General features: G+C 40.6%; 1 protein-coding gene across 16 annotated transcripts in view; it reads right to left on the bottom strand.

Annotated features, from left to right (window-relative positions):
- NEDD4L (neural precursor cell expressed, developmentally down-regulated 4-like, E3 ubiquitin protein ligase) overlaps window positions 1–15,553 on the bottom strand; it is a 288,447-nt gene that overhangs the window by 162,434 nt on the left and 110,460 nt on the right. The window contains exon 1 of one of the 16 annotated variants that reach the window (XM_025198470.1): window positions 15,248–15,451. The exons of the other annotated variants lie outside the window; for them this stretch is intronic. Coding sequence (XP_025054255.1) covers window positions 15,248–15,253 — 6 coding nt within the window. The 5' untranslated portion in view covers window positions 15,254–15,451. Of the gene's footprint in view, window positions 1–15,247; window positions 15,452–15,553 lie in introns of those variants that run through there. 16 annotated transcript variants of the gene reach the window in all.

The raw sequence follows: 15,553 nt of genomic DNA, 5'->3' as shown, positions 1-15,553 counted from the left end.
GGAACAAGGCTTAGCTAGTCATACTACAGTGAAGAGAAGAGAACAAAGAAACCCTCTCAGTTGTCCCGATCATTTCATCTACCCTCATTCTGAGGAATTTACATTGCCTGACTGAAACTTTATCACTTAACCTGCAGAACTGTGGAACAGGATGGGATGTAAGCCAACCAGAAACTCCTTACTTCAAACTGGGGTTTGTCGTGTGTGTAATATGTGCATTCACAGAAGCTGAATGCCTAACCAGCTCTACAAGGAAACCACACTGAGTTTCACGCTTTCACTCAAACCAAATCACACAGTGGAAAGGTAGAAGAAGTATACTTCAGGGAAGGAAGATGAAGAGGAAATGGTTATTACAGAAAAACTAGAACAAGGGGATGCTTTCATATTGCTCCCAATGTAGGGAGCAAGAAGAGAGTTTATCAACATACCAAACAAGGAAGTATTAGTAAATCTGTGTACTGCATAATGCTCAGGGTTTCATCTTCCTGGTAAACAAGGGTTATTTCTGACAGTATCACTCACCTTCCTGTTACCAGGAACTGGTAGGACATTTGAGAGTTATTGTTAACGAAACTATAACAAAAACAACTTAAGTCACGGTTGTACTCTTGGAATTAAAACACCACAGATTTGTTTGCATTTTAAATCTAAAACAGAAAATCCTCATCATTTCAAAATATTTTTTTATATACAACTCACTGTTGACTCAGTGTTGAATCTTTTCAAAATTTGCTCCCAAGAATATATTTTAGCATCACGCATAGTAAGCCTCTTGACATCTCATCCACCAAATAATCACCCTTCATAAATAAGCAAGAATTTAAAATTCTATAGAAACAAATAAAGAGATGCTGTAGTACAAATAGCTCTAAAAATGCCTAGGTACAACTAATTAGCTTTTGTGAATGAGCAAGTGATTCAGTAAAAGTCTGAGATGAAAATGTATGCAAACATTACATCAGTAATATGATGAATTTACTGAAACCTTAATCTCTCTCTCTCTCTCTTTGCTATAATGTTTATATTAATAGCAAATTTCTATATATCTAGGTGAGAAAAGATTAAAAATAAAATAATAACCATAATACTATCTACATTAGACTGTCATGCAGGTTCATTAATGTACAAAGGCATGTAAAAAAATATCTAAGTTCCCACAGAGAGGAAATTACAGCATAAGATCTAAGCTTGCAGACATGTTGAACTGTACTAACATGAATAGGTCCACTGACTGAAGTGAGGCTGCATGTGTTACTAAAATTAAGCAGATACTGTAAATGTTTGTAGGATTTGGGTGCCAGATCCATTATTCTGTTAACTGCACTGGGGCTTCACAGTAGTGCAAGGTCCCACCTGCATGAACCATATGGCAGGATCATGGGACCAGCTTGTAGGCTACACGTCATAATCAGGTGAAGTACATTTACAACATAATATGGCAGGACCAGGAAGAATAAAAAAGTTTCAAAGCAGTACTGTTCAGGGTGAGCATATAGACACATTTCTTATATATGCTTCCCACATTGTTTTCCTAGGTTTCCTTTGACATTTTGCCAACTCATGTAATACATTATAGAAATACTATACCTACAATGGTTACAGTATAGTGGGGAAATAGCAGAGGAGAAGCAATTAATGCCGAAAACCCTGAAGAAAAAAAAAAAAAGGCTGCCACTTGTTCATTATTCCACCTAAACTGGGATCACAGTAGAGGGAACCTCTGGGAGAACCTAAGTGAAAGTCTCACAGCTTCATTTCACTGGATTAGAAAGAGACTTGGTAAGCTACAACACTCTTGATATACTTGGAAATAGCTACACTAAAATGACATGCTGTCCCATAGTTAAGGGCACTAGAAAACAAAATAAGCAGAGGCATTTTTAGGTGATTTCAGCTCAGGGAGAGCAAAACTTCATGAGGAAAATATCCAAATGAGAATGCATCTATGAAAGACCCCCCATGTTGCTGAAATTTGCATCCAATTTTTCTCTACTTCTCTAACTCTTTTTTTACCTTAACACACATGCAAATATTGTGTACTTTATTAACAGTTATTTATAGTCATGAGGGTGTCCCTGGGCTGAGGGGGATCTTCCACAAGGCAGAGACTGGCTCAGAGTCAGCATGGCTGGGTATTTAGAGAAACCGTTGTTTTCCAGTAAGTCACAAGCAGAGTTTCCTGCCCCTTGGGCAGGGGGCTCGACCTAATGATCTTGCAAGGTCCCTTCCAGCCCTAATGTCTATGAAATCTATGAGTTCAGTTCAGTCTGCACTTTTAATCTCCCTCTGGGTTTTCTCTTAGGGAAGTTTTTCCAGTGCTCATAGTACATCCTGGACGAGCAGGGCAGCGCTAGAGTAAGCAGGTACTAAAAGCTAAAGAGCCAAAGGGCAACTGCAGTGTGGGGTCAGCAACAGGATAGCAGAAAAGACAGGAAAAAGCACGGCCCACCAACAGCATGACTATTGGTCTTAGTACCCTCACAGCTGGAATGGCACCTGGGTAGTTGCCTTCTCTGCCACATTTAGCATATGCCAACAGCTCTGGGAGGGAAGCACTGACACGTGCGGAGCCTGCCCAAACACAGGTGCTTTTGGAAGAAAATTCTAAAGAACTTTTGTTATTTGGGTGAGAGAGGTAAGCACTTCTGAGGGTGATATCTTTTCTTTTATTGGACCAACTACGTAATTGGGATAGCACTAGATATGCTCTTGAATGCAAGACATTCTTTTGACACACTGGTTACAAAATAAAAAAAAGAATGGAGAAATCCAGAACACTGGATTTTTTGTGACACTTAAGAAGCAAGACCAACTGCTATGAATTTTTTAAATCTTGATTTATTTTAATATTACTATATGCTGTCATGTGAATGAGTCACTTACCCCATTTAAGTTCAAAAGGAAACAGACTTTGCCATCTCAGTTTTCAAGCACATAATTGTTGAGCTTCATGAAATGCCCGTAATCACATGAAATGATTGCCATCATTTCTATATGTACCTGATTCTATACTCTAATCAAGGGCCTGGGATCCATTTGGTTTTTAAAAGACAATATATTCTGTTGGTCTTTTTCTTTTTGTCTTTTTTTTAAAAAGAAGTGTCTAATTGTCCCCACTGCTTCAGTACATAAAGGGGAAGCCAGATAGGATGGAGCCGGAGGAAAAAACAAGTCACAAAGAGCTCTGAGAAATAGAAGCTTGTCCAAAGGCACAGCTTCCAGATTATACTACTGCAGCATGGACATGACAAGGAACCTACACGGAGATATGGCCATATCACTAAAGCACCCCCATAATTAAGTACCGGAACTGACCACTTCTCTCAGGAAGTAATTCAAGAGTATAACAGCCGTGGCACAACAAGTCAAGCACTGATGGACTGATGTAGACACTTCCAGAATGCATGCTTGTAGATAGCCTCACTTCCAAGAATAATAGCTTGTTATTGTACAAAAATAAAGCTGACCAGATTTCTGAATTGCATAACACCACGTAGATCTGAAAGACGGTAAACATACTCCCTGCCTTGCCCATTTCCTTCAAAGAAAATCACCAGAGACCTGATTACAGGAAATTTGAAAACTGTTGCAATATTGTGTCTTATTCACACTAATCAATGCTTATTAGTTTGAAACACTTGATCACTAATCATTATCCTAACAAAAAGCTATGTTTTAGAATACTAGATATAAGCTTTTTTAAAAAATGGCACTAAAAAACCTTTCCCCAAAATGCCAATGGCTATTTCAAAGTCCACAATCAATGGATTTTCTCCATAAAAACAAAAGGGCATACCTTAGTATTAGGCATATTGGATAAAACTCTTAGTTGAAAAGTATTTATCTTAAAAGAAAACAGATATTCTTCAACATCTTTAATTATTTAGATCTCACATAAGGTTTGATAAATGGTATTTTTATAAATATTTTTTAAATAACAGACTCTAAGAATAATGATCTGTGGGCCCTGCAAACCATTTAAATATGATCCAAATAATGAAACGATCCAAATAATGTTACAGATGTAACAGTGTGGGATAATTGGGGGGGGGGGTGCGGATGATGCTGTCTATGTTGAGGAACAATACACATCCTTTATAATCAAGATGGGATCAGAAGAGGGGGAAATTGAGGTAGTGTGGGTCAGAATATAAGGGGGTCAGAGTGAAAGGGACTTGGCAGTGGCGGTCTATTACAGACCACAGCACCAGGAGGATGAGCTGGACCTGGAATTCTCAAGGCAGCTCTCAGAGGCCGTACGCTCAAGGGACATGGTCGTCATGGGTGGCCTAAAATACCCCGACATCTGCTGGGAGGAACAGTCAGCTAAATATGACCATTCATGTGGGTTCTTAACCTGCATGCAGGACCTTCACCTAGTACAAGAGATATATGGTCCCACTGGGGGAGGTACCTTACTAAACTTGGTGTTTGCTATAGGGGATGAGCTAGTGAGAGATCTGCAGATACAAGGTAACCTAGGGGATAGTGACCACCAATTGTTAGAATTCACTATTCGGCAAAAGGTGGGAAAGATAACCAGTAGGGCGTAAGTGCTAGACTTCAGGAAGGCCAACTTCAGTGAGCTCAAGAGATTATTAAGCAAGGCACTGAAGGACAAGAGCATTGCTGAGATGGGCGTCCAGGAAGGGTAGTTGTTCCTCAAGGGACCAATTCTTCGGGCGTAGAAGGGAACAATCCCATTACACATAGAAGAGGGCAAAAAGTGCCAAGAAACCCTCTTGGCTCAACAGGGGAATCCAGGAAAGCCTAGGGATGAAAAAAGTGGCATACAGACTGTGGAAGGAGGGAATAGCCACCAAGAAGGAGTATACCTCCTTGGCTCGCACTTGCAGGGAGGCAGTTAGAAAGGCCAAAGCAGAAATGGAAATTAGGCTGGCAACACAAATTAAAGACAACAAAAAGTCCTTCTTCAGGTATATAGGGAGCAAAAAGAAGGTGCATGGCAACACAGGACCCCTACAGGACAAACTAAGGCAGTTGGTGACAGATAAGAGGGACAAAGCTGAGCTCTTCAATGAGAGTTTTGCTTCTGCATGTCTAAACACAGATCAAGACCAATCTCTCAGCTGGACTATAGGCCAGCAAAGGAGGGACACCAACCCACCAACAGTTAGCACCAACCTAGTGAAGGGACACTTGGAGGGGCTGATGTGTTCAAGTCAGCAGGCCCAGACGATCTTCACCCAAGGGTGCTGAAGAAATTGACCAGGTGTCATAGAAGAGCCACTGGGATGACCGTCTGAGCACTCATGGCGCTCAGGACAGGCTGGACTATAGGCCAGCAAAGGAGGGACACCAACCCACCAACAGTTAGCACCAACCTAGTGAAGGGACACTTGGAGGGGCTGATGTGTTCAAGTCAGCAGGCCCAGACGATCTTCACCCAAGGGTGCTGAAGAAATTGACCAGGTGTCATAGAAGAGCCACTGGGATGACCGTCTGAGCACTCATGGCGCTCAGGACAGGCCACAGAGGACTGGAAAAGGGCCAATGTGGTCCCTATTTTCAAGAAGGGGAGGAAGGAGGATCCAGGTAACTATAGGTCTGTTAGTCTCACCTCTATCCTTGGGAAAACCTTTAAAAGAATTATCAAGGATTACATTTGTGGGAGTCCAGCAGGAAAAATAATGCCGAAGGACAACCACCACAGGTTCATAGTAGTTAGATCCTGCCAGACTAATTTTATTTCTTTTTATAACCAGGTCACAAAATGCTTAGATGCAGGAGTTGAGGTTGACATCATTTACCTGGATTTTTAAAAGGCCTTCGATTCAGCATCTCATCCCATTTTCATTAATAAATGAAGTGGCTGTGACGTAGATGATTACATGGTCAGGTGGGGGGCAAATTGGCTTAAGGGACGCACCCAGAGAGCAGTGGTGGACGGGTCAGTATTGACCTGGAAAGATGTGGGCAGCAGTGTTCCCCAAGGTTCAGTCCTTGGACCAGTGCTGTTCAATATCTTCATCAGTGACCTGGATGAGGGTGTGGAGAGGATTCTGTCCAAATTCACGGACGACACCAAATTATGGGGCAAAGTAAACACACTAGTAGGCAGGGAATGGATTCAGACAGATTTGGACAGCTTGGAAAAAAGTGGGCAGAGCAGAATAGGATGCAGTTTAACCAAGCTAAGTAGAAGGTACTGCACCTAGGGAGAAGGAATCTCCAACACACTTACAGGCTGAGATGACTTCCTAAGCAGCACAGCAGCAGAAAGGGATCTCAGAGTCATAACTGACTCCAAGATGAACATGTGTCATCAATGTGATGAAGTGATCAATAAAGTTAAACCACACTTTATCATGCTTTAGCAGATGCATCACAAACAGGTTTAGGGAGCTGATACTTCCCCTCTATGTGGCATTGGTAAGGCTGCAGCTACAGTACTGCATTCAGTGTTGGGTGCCGTACTTCAAGAGCAATGTGGATCAACTTGAGAGGGTCCAGAGGAGGGCTACTTGGATGGTTAGGGGCCTGCAGGTAAGGTCCTATGAGGAGAGATTGAGGGACCTGGATCTCTTCAGCCTCTGCAAGAGAAGGCTGAGAGGGATCTAGTGGCCATCTACAAATTCATCAGGAGGGGACAGCAAAGAATAGGAGATGCTCTGTTTACCAGAGCACCCCTTGGAGTTACTAGAAACAACGGCCACAATCTGACAGAGAGCAGATTTAGGTTAGACATAAGGAGGAACTTCTTTACAGTAAGGGTTACCAGAATCTATAATGGGCGTTCAAGGGAGGTGGTGCTCTCCCCTACTTTGGAGGTCTTTAAGAGGAAACTGGACAAGCACCTGGCTGGGGTCACCTGACTGAGCGCTCTTTCCTGCCCAGGGCAGGGGGTCGTACTTAATGATCTACTAAGGTCCCTTCCAACCCTAAATATCTATGAAATCTATGAAAGTACCAAGCAGTAGGGAGTGGGGAGAAGAAAGGGAGGGTAACGGTTACCAGTAAAATCTGAGGGGCAGGGAAGCACTACATGACAGGAACAAAAACAAAAATCTCTCTTTCCTCTGTCTAGAACCCAACCATTGCAGGTTCTGGCTACTGTACGGAATGCCAGAAGTAGAACTGAGTATGACAGACTAACATACATTGAAACAAATTCAAATTCAAACATAGAAAAAGGATAGATATGTTTAATTAAAAAAACCTGTAAAGCTTAAGATCAGCTTTGTAACATTTAAGAAGATGCATAAATGTACAAGCAAACATGCAAACAAACATACTATATTAATATATACAGAGTGTGTGTGTGTGTGTGTGTGTGTGTGTGTGTGTGTGTGTGTGTGTGTGTCTTAATTCTAGTGTCCCAGCTGGAATGACAAAAAGGGTAAATGGACCTTGGGTCATATCATGGGTAGTGGTAACTGTGGGAATAGATAATGCAGCACAGTTGAATAAAAAAAAAAAAATCTCTGTTCAATTTTGCCAAAAGAAATGCATATATGAGAGAAGATTTAGCTTCTCAAAAAATATTTTAACAGGCCAATTTGCTTGCTGTGGACTTTTTTTTTCCCCTTGCAAACCACTCCATCTATCACTGATAGAATATTGCATTCAAAAGGTCTTCCTTTAACAGTGAAAGCCTAGAAAACACCACTCATAATGCAATGATTCATTAGAACTGTAATTTTCACTGGACAGATCTTCCGATTTTATGCCAATATGTCAACAGGACACTGTTTGTTATTTATGTTACTGATACACACTTTGTGTACATAATATTGCTATTAAAGGATAGCTATAACCTAGAAAAATTGCCTCAAAAGCCAGGTCTTTATACAATAGCTGAAGCTATGATTATTTTTTCCAAGTACCTTAGTGAGTTGTTAAAATTAAATGCGGAGAATTGAGGAATTATTTAAATTATGTATTTACAATAAAATGCTGCTTTCCATTAAAGAACAAAGAACACAACAATCTGAGTCGTACAGAGGGATGAATTAGTCAGATGTATACAAGCAAGCAGATACACAGGCAGACAAATACTTATTTGCAATATCCTGATTTTGAAAACACTCTGTTAATCTTTTCTTCTCTGCTGTGCTACTTCTTACATCATTTGTGATGGTGCTATTTAAAACAAGAAATTTATTGGCTTCTTGCCATGTAAGTACCTATTATTTTCCAACAGAGATTTGTGACATCAGAATTGTCAGTACAGCAAGAACTCTTTGAGAGAAGCTATATTTTTAGCTATTTGTCATGCATGATGAAAACCTTTATTACAACAAGGTAACAGTCTTTTATTAACATTTCTGAATTAGTACTGCTATGTGGGCAAGGAACGTTTAATAAAACAGCAGTGAAATATAAAAATATATATTACTGAAGTGAAAAACAGTCCCGATTTTCCATGCTATTAAGGCAGACAAATTTATGCTATTTCATACGCTTCACAAACATGCTATAGTCTCAACCACATGGTACAAGAGGTTGAAGGCAGGCAGGTTGAATGGCCAGTAATCCCCACTGGTGCTTTGAAATTCACTGTAACTTGACCACATAACACAACATACTCAAATGACCAAAGACAGTTTCTGAAAGCTCCTGAATGTGTATCTGACCCCCTGTGAACTCTCAATAAAATACCTGGTTGTATGAGCAGACAAATAACAACTAATATCTATGCAACCTACAAATCTCACTGAGGGCATATAACTTATGTCAGGCATCCAGAACCCTAACCCCACCTCTGACGAGGTCTCCTTTTCTCATGGTGTAAAGTTAAAGGTGCAAGGCATCCTCCAGGCCAGTGAGTGACACCTGTGTTTGAGAGCTACCCATATGTCCAGAATTTGAAAATGGTAACTCTGCCAAATGATGTAGATGAGAATGCTGCATGGGAGGAGAAGTCATGTTAGGCATCTTCCCTGAGTATTAAATTATGCTACATTAGTACCTATCAACATATCTATTCTGGGGCCTGACATAGTACTTAGACTATGTGGTCAGTTTGAGGTTTAGCAAAAGATAGTAATGCCAGAAGAAGCAGCAACGTGAAGAAATTGGCAGAAGGCAGCAAATGCAGAGAAATGGGACAGAACAAAAATAAGGAAGGAAAACATGCTGACTCTAATTCAAATTTCCCAAAAACCAGCTAAGCAACTTCTAACAACAATTCAGCCTTCTATTTTGTTTGACTGGCACTTCCACAGCAAACACTCAGCTCCTAACACTGGCAGCATTTTTGAGTAATATTTTTCCTTTAAGCCTTTTGTTAATGGTTACAAAACCTTGGCACAGTGATAACTGCTGTGTATGTATTATGCCAACATAATGCACCTTTTTATTTATTAGGGAACAGCAAAAAAAGAACATGCACCAATTAAGATAAATTATAAAACAAAAGTATGCTAAGGTAAGTGAAATCCTGGTTTAAAGACCAGTTAATGAAGGGAGACTAATTAGGAAAAAACTGTTTCGAGTAAACTAAATATGATTAAATACAAATAATAATTGTTTCTGTCAACAAAGAATCATAAGGGAAAAAAATCATTTATTTTCAAATTCAAGAAAACCATAAAACAAACCCACATTACTAACAAAATAAAGCTGAATAAGAAAATGGGGATCACTCTTCCACATCCCACAAATAATATCTTGTTCACGATCACTGTTTTGTAATCATAAACTCATAGACATCAGGGCTGGAAGGGACCTCGGAAGATCATCGAGTCCAGCCCCCCGCCCAAAGGGCAGGAAGTCAGCTGGGGTCATAGGATCCCAGCAAGATAAGCATCCAGTTTCATCTTGAAGGTGTTCAACGAAGGCGCTTGAACCACCTCCGGTGGCAGGCTGTTCCAGACCTTGGGGGCTCGGACAGTAAAGAAATTCTTCCTTATGTCCAGCCTGAAACGGTCTTGTAGTAGTTTATGACCATTCGACCTCGTCATCCCTTGGGGCGCTCTGGTGAACAAACGTTCCCCCAGATGCTGGTGGTCACCCCTGATAAACTTGTAGGTGGCCATCAGATCACCCCTGAGCCTGCGCTTTTTCAGGCTAAAGAGCCCCAGGGCCTAATGTGCCTTCCCTTCCACAATCCACTGCTCAGCATCTTTTCTTCAGTTTGCCTTACAGTTCATGTAAGCAAATATGGAGTGAAAAGCAAATGACTGTCAGTTTAAAGATGAAATCATCTGTTGAATTATGCCTTTGTTGGACCTCATTGTTCTTGAAAAGTGACTTGCTGTCGAATTCAAATTCTGCTGAAATCTACACCCTCAGCATGGTTTCAAAGTTAGGCAGACAACAGAAAATAATAGTGAAACTATACGACTCTACCAGGCACCTCCAAATGTTTTTCTCCTCTAAGATAATTCCTTCTCATTAGAGACTATAAAATAAGAACTCAGATCAGACAATTCAGATTAAATCTCCTAGATGCAAGTATCTTATTACATTCATACTCTAAACTCCTCGGTTTTATTCAACAATCTCAGCATACTTATGTTGATAGCAACCATTACCAGTGAAAAAATAAATAGCTTCAGAAAGGGAAATGAAAAAGCAATTCACCTAACAGGATCCAAATTGTCCAGGAGGGAGATTTAAAATGAACTTAAGATGTGTAACATCCCCATAGAGTCAAAGAAAAGACTTCAGAGATGCCCAAGAAAGACACAGACGTACATGCCTAAGTGCCTTATGTGGGGAATAGGGAGAATATTCCACGGGGTCACTCAGAAAGCCCACAGAGACATGTCCAATAGGAAACATTAAATGCACTGTTTCTTACCTCTTGTCCATGCCACGCTATACAATACTCATGTTCAAGTGCCATTCACAGCACCCAGCAACACTTCAGACACAGCTAGATACTAGGTTACTGAAAGCAGCAGATTTACATGGTAGTGGAGGCAATGTCCATCTTTTGCACCTTTTGCTTAGTGATTACAGGATTCACCCAGGACATGGGAGACCTGAAGCCTGGATGTTCACCATTGCATACCATTATTTGGGAACTGCCAACTGAAAGACTGTTTTGTGTGTCAGAAGATGCATGTTCTTTACAGCCATCCTTTGGACTAACTGCTTATACTGCATAAACTGAAGGGAAAAAAAAAAAACAGAATGGCAGAATGATCATGTCCCAATTGCTTTTGGGCATAACCCTGCCCATGGTTACACAGACAAGTTATTTTATGTGGGAACCCAAATACACATAAGAGAGTGGGATCATAAAGCAAGTCTGGACAGAAGAGGAAACCTTATGCAACAGACTGGTTTCTGTCAGCTGTAAGACTTCAGTAATCCTGTTATTTCCTTAAAGTAGTACAATTAGTATCAAATTCTGTCCTCCCTACCCTACAGGGATGATTGTCAAAAGTATTGCTTGCTTCCTAAACAAGACCCTGTTTACTGGTAGAATCACAGACAGTTCGGGTTGGAAGGGAGCTCAGGAGGTCATCTAGTCCAACCCCTGCTCAAAGCAAGACCATCCCCAAATAGACCATCCTAACCAAGGCTTTGTCTAGCTGGGTTTTGAAAACCCCTGGGGATGGAGCATCCACCACCTCTCTGAGTAGCCTGTTCCAATGTTATACTACCCCATTCCTAAACTTCCCTTGCTGCAACTTGAGATCGTTGCTCCTTGTTCTGTCATCTGCCACCACTGAGAACAGTCTAGCTCCATCCTCTTTCAACCCCCACTTCAGGTAGTTGAAGGCTGCTATCAAGTCTCACTTCTCTAGACTAAATAAGCCTAGTTCCCCCAGTCTTTCCTCAGAAGTCAGGTCCAGCATTTTTGTTGCCCTCTGCTGGACTCTCCAATTTGTCCACGTCTTTCTGTAGTGGGGGCCCCAAAACTGAACACAGTACTGCAGATGTGGCCTCATCAGTGCTGAATAGAGGGGAATAATTAGTGTTGATACAACCATATTTAAAAGCTTTTCTAACCAGACAGACAAACAGATAAAAGACAGACTGGCAATTTCTAGATTTCTCCAGCATGCCTGACCAAATATCTGCATTAGAGTTGGAGCGTTCTTATGGCTCTGGTGGGCCCAGACGTGTGACAGAAGCAAGAATTTTTAAATATAATTTGCTGAACCAACAGCACTTTTGGACATCAAGTGCTCTTCTCCTCAGGTCTAGTCTTCCTTAGATGCCCTTGCCATATATTTGCAGAAATCCTACTGGAGTTCTACTTGAAATTTAAGGATAGAAAAATAAGTGATGGTGACTTCTCTCTAGTTTGATTGTCTTCCATTCGAACGCTTGTCTAACTCTATCTCAACTATGCAGTGGGTCCAATAAAAGATATCACCCTATGAAATCCTTGCTTCTCCCTAATTTCAAATTCACAGACACTTCTGCAAATCAGAAGGCACCATTTGCTATGGAGCAGCATAATATAAAAAAAAAGAAGTAGGAACAAACCAGCTCCATGGAGAATGAAGCTGGCATTGCAAATTGAGGACACTGAATTCTTTTCCCCTCTCTTCTTGCATCTGTTTTGGCTGGCATCTGACACAAGCATTCTGCCTGATGTCACCTGGCCAACCCAGCACTGCTCTGTTACAGCACGCTATTCAAGAGAAAAAACATATCTGAAAAGAAAGCAGACAACTCAGCAGCTGGGAGGCGGGGGAACAGCAAGGGAAAAAAAGGTGGTTTTAATCAGTCTTACTGCTTTTCAACAGCATTACTTCAAACCTTGCTGATTAACACTTTCCCCCTCTACAATTACTGCTCTCTTTTTGATAGAGCCTTTTGTTCCATTTCACACTTCTGGACTGAATAGTGACAGGGCAGCACAGCGCTGGCTGGAGACAACACTTGAGACACTGACATCAAACAATGTCCAAAACAGATGTGAAAAACACGCTCCAGCACAATCTTTCTGAAACATCTACTCCATTTTGGATGAACTGGCAACAGAATGCAACTATTTTTAAAATGCGCGTATTGCATGCCCACGTAAAAATTTTTAGAGGTCTGACATGTTCCATAAACTATAATCAAAGATCTTCGTTTTTCATGGCGAGAAACCAACTTACCACGGTGCAAAGATATTTATTTATTTATGATGGAGCACCCATTACAGTTAAGTGGAACTATGCTGCAATCTCCCCTCCCATTCTGACATGCACAGAGCTTTCCAAAACTTTAACCATCTGAGTTCAGATCTGCCATTTCTATCTGCCACACTTAGTTGACATTTTTAACATGATATCAAGCCAAGTGAGGACTAGCAAGTTTCCTCAGTATGCAAAAGAGGAGGGTTCTATATAAGAAAGTCTGGGCATTTAAAACATGAGTAGAGAGAATGGAAATTTTTCTTAAAACTTTAGCTGCACTAATTAAGCACAGATGCACTGTACATGCTTGGACAGGTAATTCATTGCACCCAAGTTGATTTATAGTATTTACAAGTTCAGTATAAAAAAAATATTCTTTCCAAAAAAATCGAGAAACTTACTTTATTACTTGGCTGTGATGCCTAAACTATACACAAACCTAAAAATACCGCCCCCCCCCCCCATTTTATGTACCTGTGTTGTTTAAAATACATATTTATGTTTTCTCTTCTTTCTTATTTTTTATTTGTTTTTCAGTGCTGGAAGAACGGCTTATGCTGAATGTCCTAGAACTGTCAAAAGGTGCATAAAATGCAAATACTGTGATCAAGAAAAGAGATCATACAAGGGAAACACAGAGATGAAAGCTGCCGCACGTGCTCTTAATGTATAGATTACTTATTTCCAAAAACAAAGCAATTAATGTTAATATATTATAATATCTGTGGCTTTGAGCCAGTAATGTTCCCCCTCTATATTACTTCATTGCAGGACTAGAAAAAATGTTTTAAGTGCACCAAGATTTTTTTAATGTCAAACAATATTAGAACCAAATAATTCGCATTGATGTCAGTCAATAATGTTTTTTAAGTTCTGATTCTCTGGTCTGACACTTCTAGAATCTATCTAGCAGTTTCTTACAAAGGTAACCTCTAAGGAGGCAGGTGAAAAATGCCAGTTATGATTAACTCTTCTCAGTGAAAACCAGGCCAAAGCCAAATAGGTCCGATTCATGACTGAGCAGAACATATATTAGGGGGTGTGGGAAGCATGATTGCAAGCCTGTTCGCAAGTTTTTTGCTTTCCACCCAACTTGTGTTTAGAATCAACGAAATGAGCCCCAATGCTGAGAGTCTTCAAAATTTCATACATTTATTCCTTTCAGTGCCACGGTTTCTGGGCCTGTCCCAAAGAGCTCAAAAGCTTACATAAACTAGGAATAAACATTCAGTTTATTTTCACAGATCTTCTAGAACAGAATAAGAAGACCATTCATTGACTGGTATGGGGAGGAAGGGGCTGGTCAAAGTATTAAGCTTAATTCTCCATATCTAGGCATTTTTTATAAAAACAAGGCTGGTCTTCCAATACAAAATATGGTCAGAATTTTAAGTCCTTCATCTATCTCAAAAAGTGCTCTAATCCCATAAAATGCAGTGCTGGGGGCTTTTAGTTAACAAAACTTCTTCATGTTTATACCCAGTAATAAAAAAAATAAAGCTCAAATTAAATTAGAAAGTAGTTAAGGCTTTGGCTACATTTGAAAAGGTTTATATGCTCAATGTTACCAGCAAATGCCATCAGTGGAGACAGAGTTTATACTGGAAAAAATGTTCTTTTACCAGTCCCCCAGACCTGATATACAAGAAAAAGGATATTTTTTGTGGCCATAAGGCTTTCACTAAAGCTTTTGTCAGAATATCAGTCAGAGGTGCTATTTTTCTCCCAATATTTCTAGCTAGAGTGAAAAAAGTAGCACACTTAAGATGAAGGTGATGATCTGAACCTGGACATCTAAGAAAGAGGAGAAGCCTCTTTAGGCAACAGTAGCACCTAGGAGTTTCTTAGTTGAAGCCTTTGCGATTAGGCAGCAAGGACAGCAGGCGTGATGGTGTGAAGGTCATCAGTAGAGCTTCCTTTGACTTCTACGGGGTCAGGATTTAATGACAAATCTCCCAACTAAGAAATCAGACAAACTTGCTAAGTAATTCTAATATTCCCTAGACCGTATAGTCAAAGCAAGTTAGTCAGATTTATCAGGAAAGAAAAACCTAGGTCATTGGTTCTCCAACTTTTTAGATTTTAGGCACCCCTCAGACTCAAGGCATCCCTCATGGAAGCAACTCTCTGTAACTTTTGAGAATTGAACAGCTCCCCATTTCAAAAACTAACTTACTTGTTACAGTGCTTACCTCCATGCAGAGGGGCCTGGCAGTGGATGCAGGCCAGTGGCCAGGCAAGGACGGAGCTTTTGTCTGCACTTATCTGCTCATCTCCTCACACCTCGGGGCATCCTTCAAAAGATCTGGTAGCCTGGCAGTCTGGAATCACTGACTGAGGTACTGCTAATATCCTTATACAACATTTGGATCCACACTGGATGAGCAAGTAGACCCAAACCAATAAGTAGGGCTTCACAAGCAACAACTTCTATCCCTCTCCCTCAGCACATTCAGTTTCTGGTTTATGTTTGTATAAGTTTTGTTGTTCAGTCAGCA

The sequence above is a fragment of the Alligator sinensis genome, unplaced genomic scaffold (genome assembly GCF_000455745.1).
Source record: "Alligator sinensis unplaced genomic scaffold, ASM45574v1 scaffold347_1, whole genome shotgun sequence".
In the NCBI taxonomy this organism is placed as follows: Eukaryota; Metazoa; Chordata; order Crocodylia; family Alligatoridae; genus Alligator; species Alligator sinensis.
The sequence above is the reverse complement of the archived record's forward strand: the minus strand, read 5'-3'. Positions and strand labels throughout refer to the sequence as shown.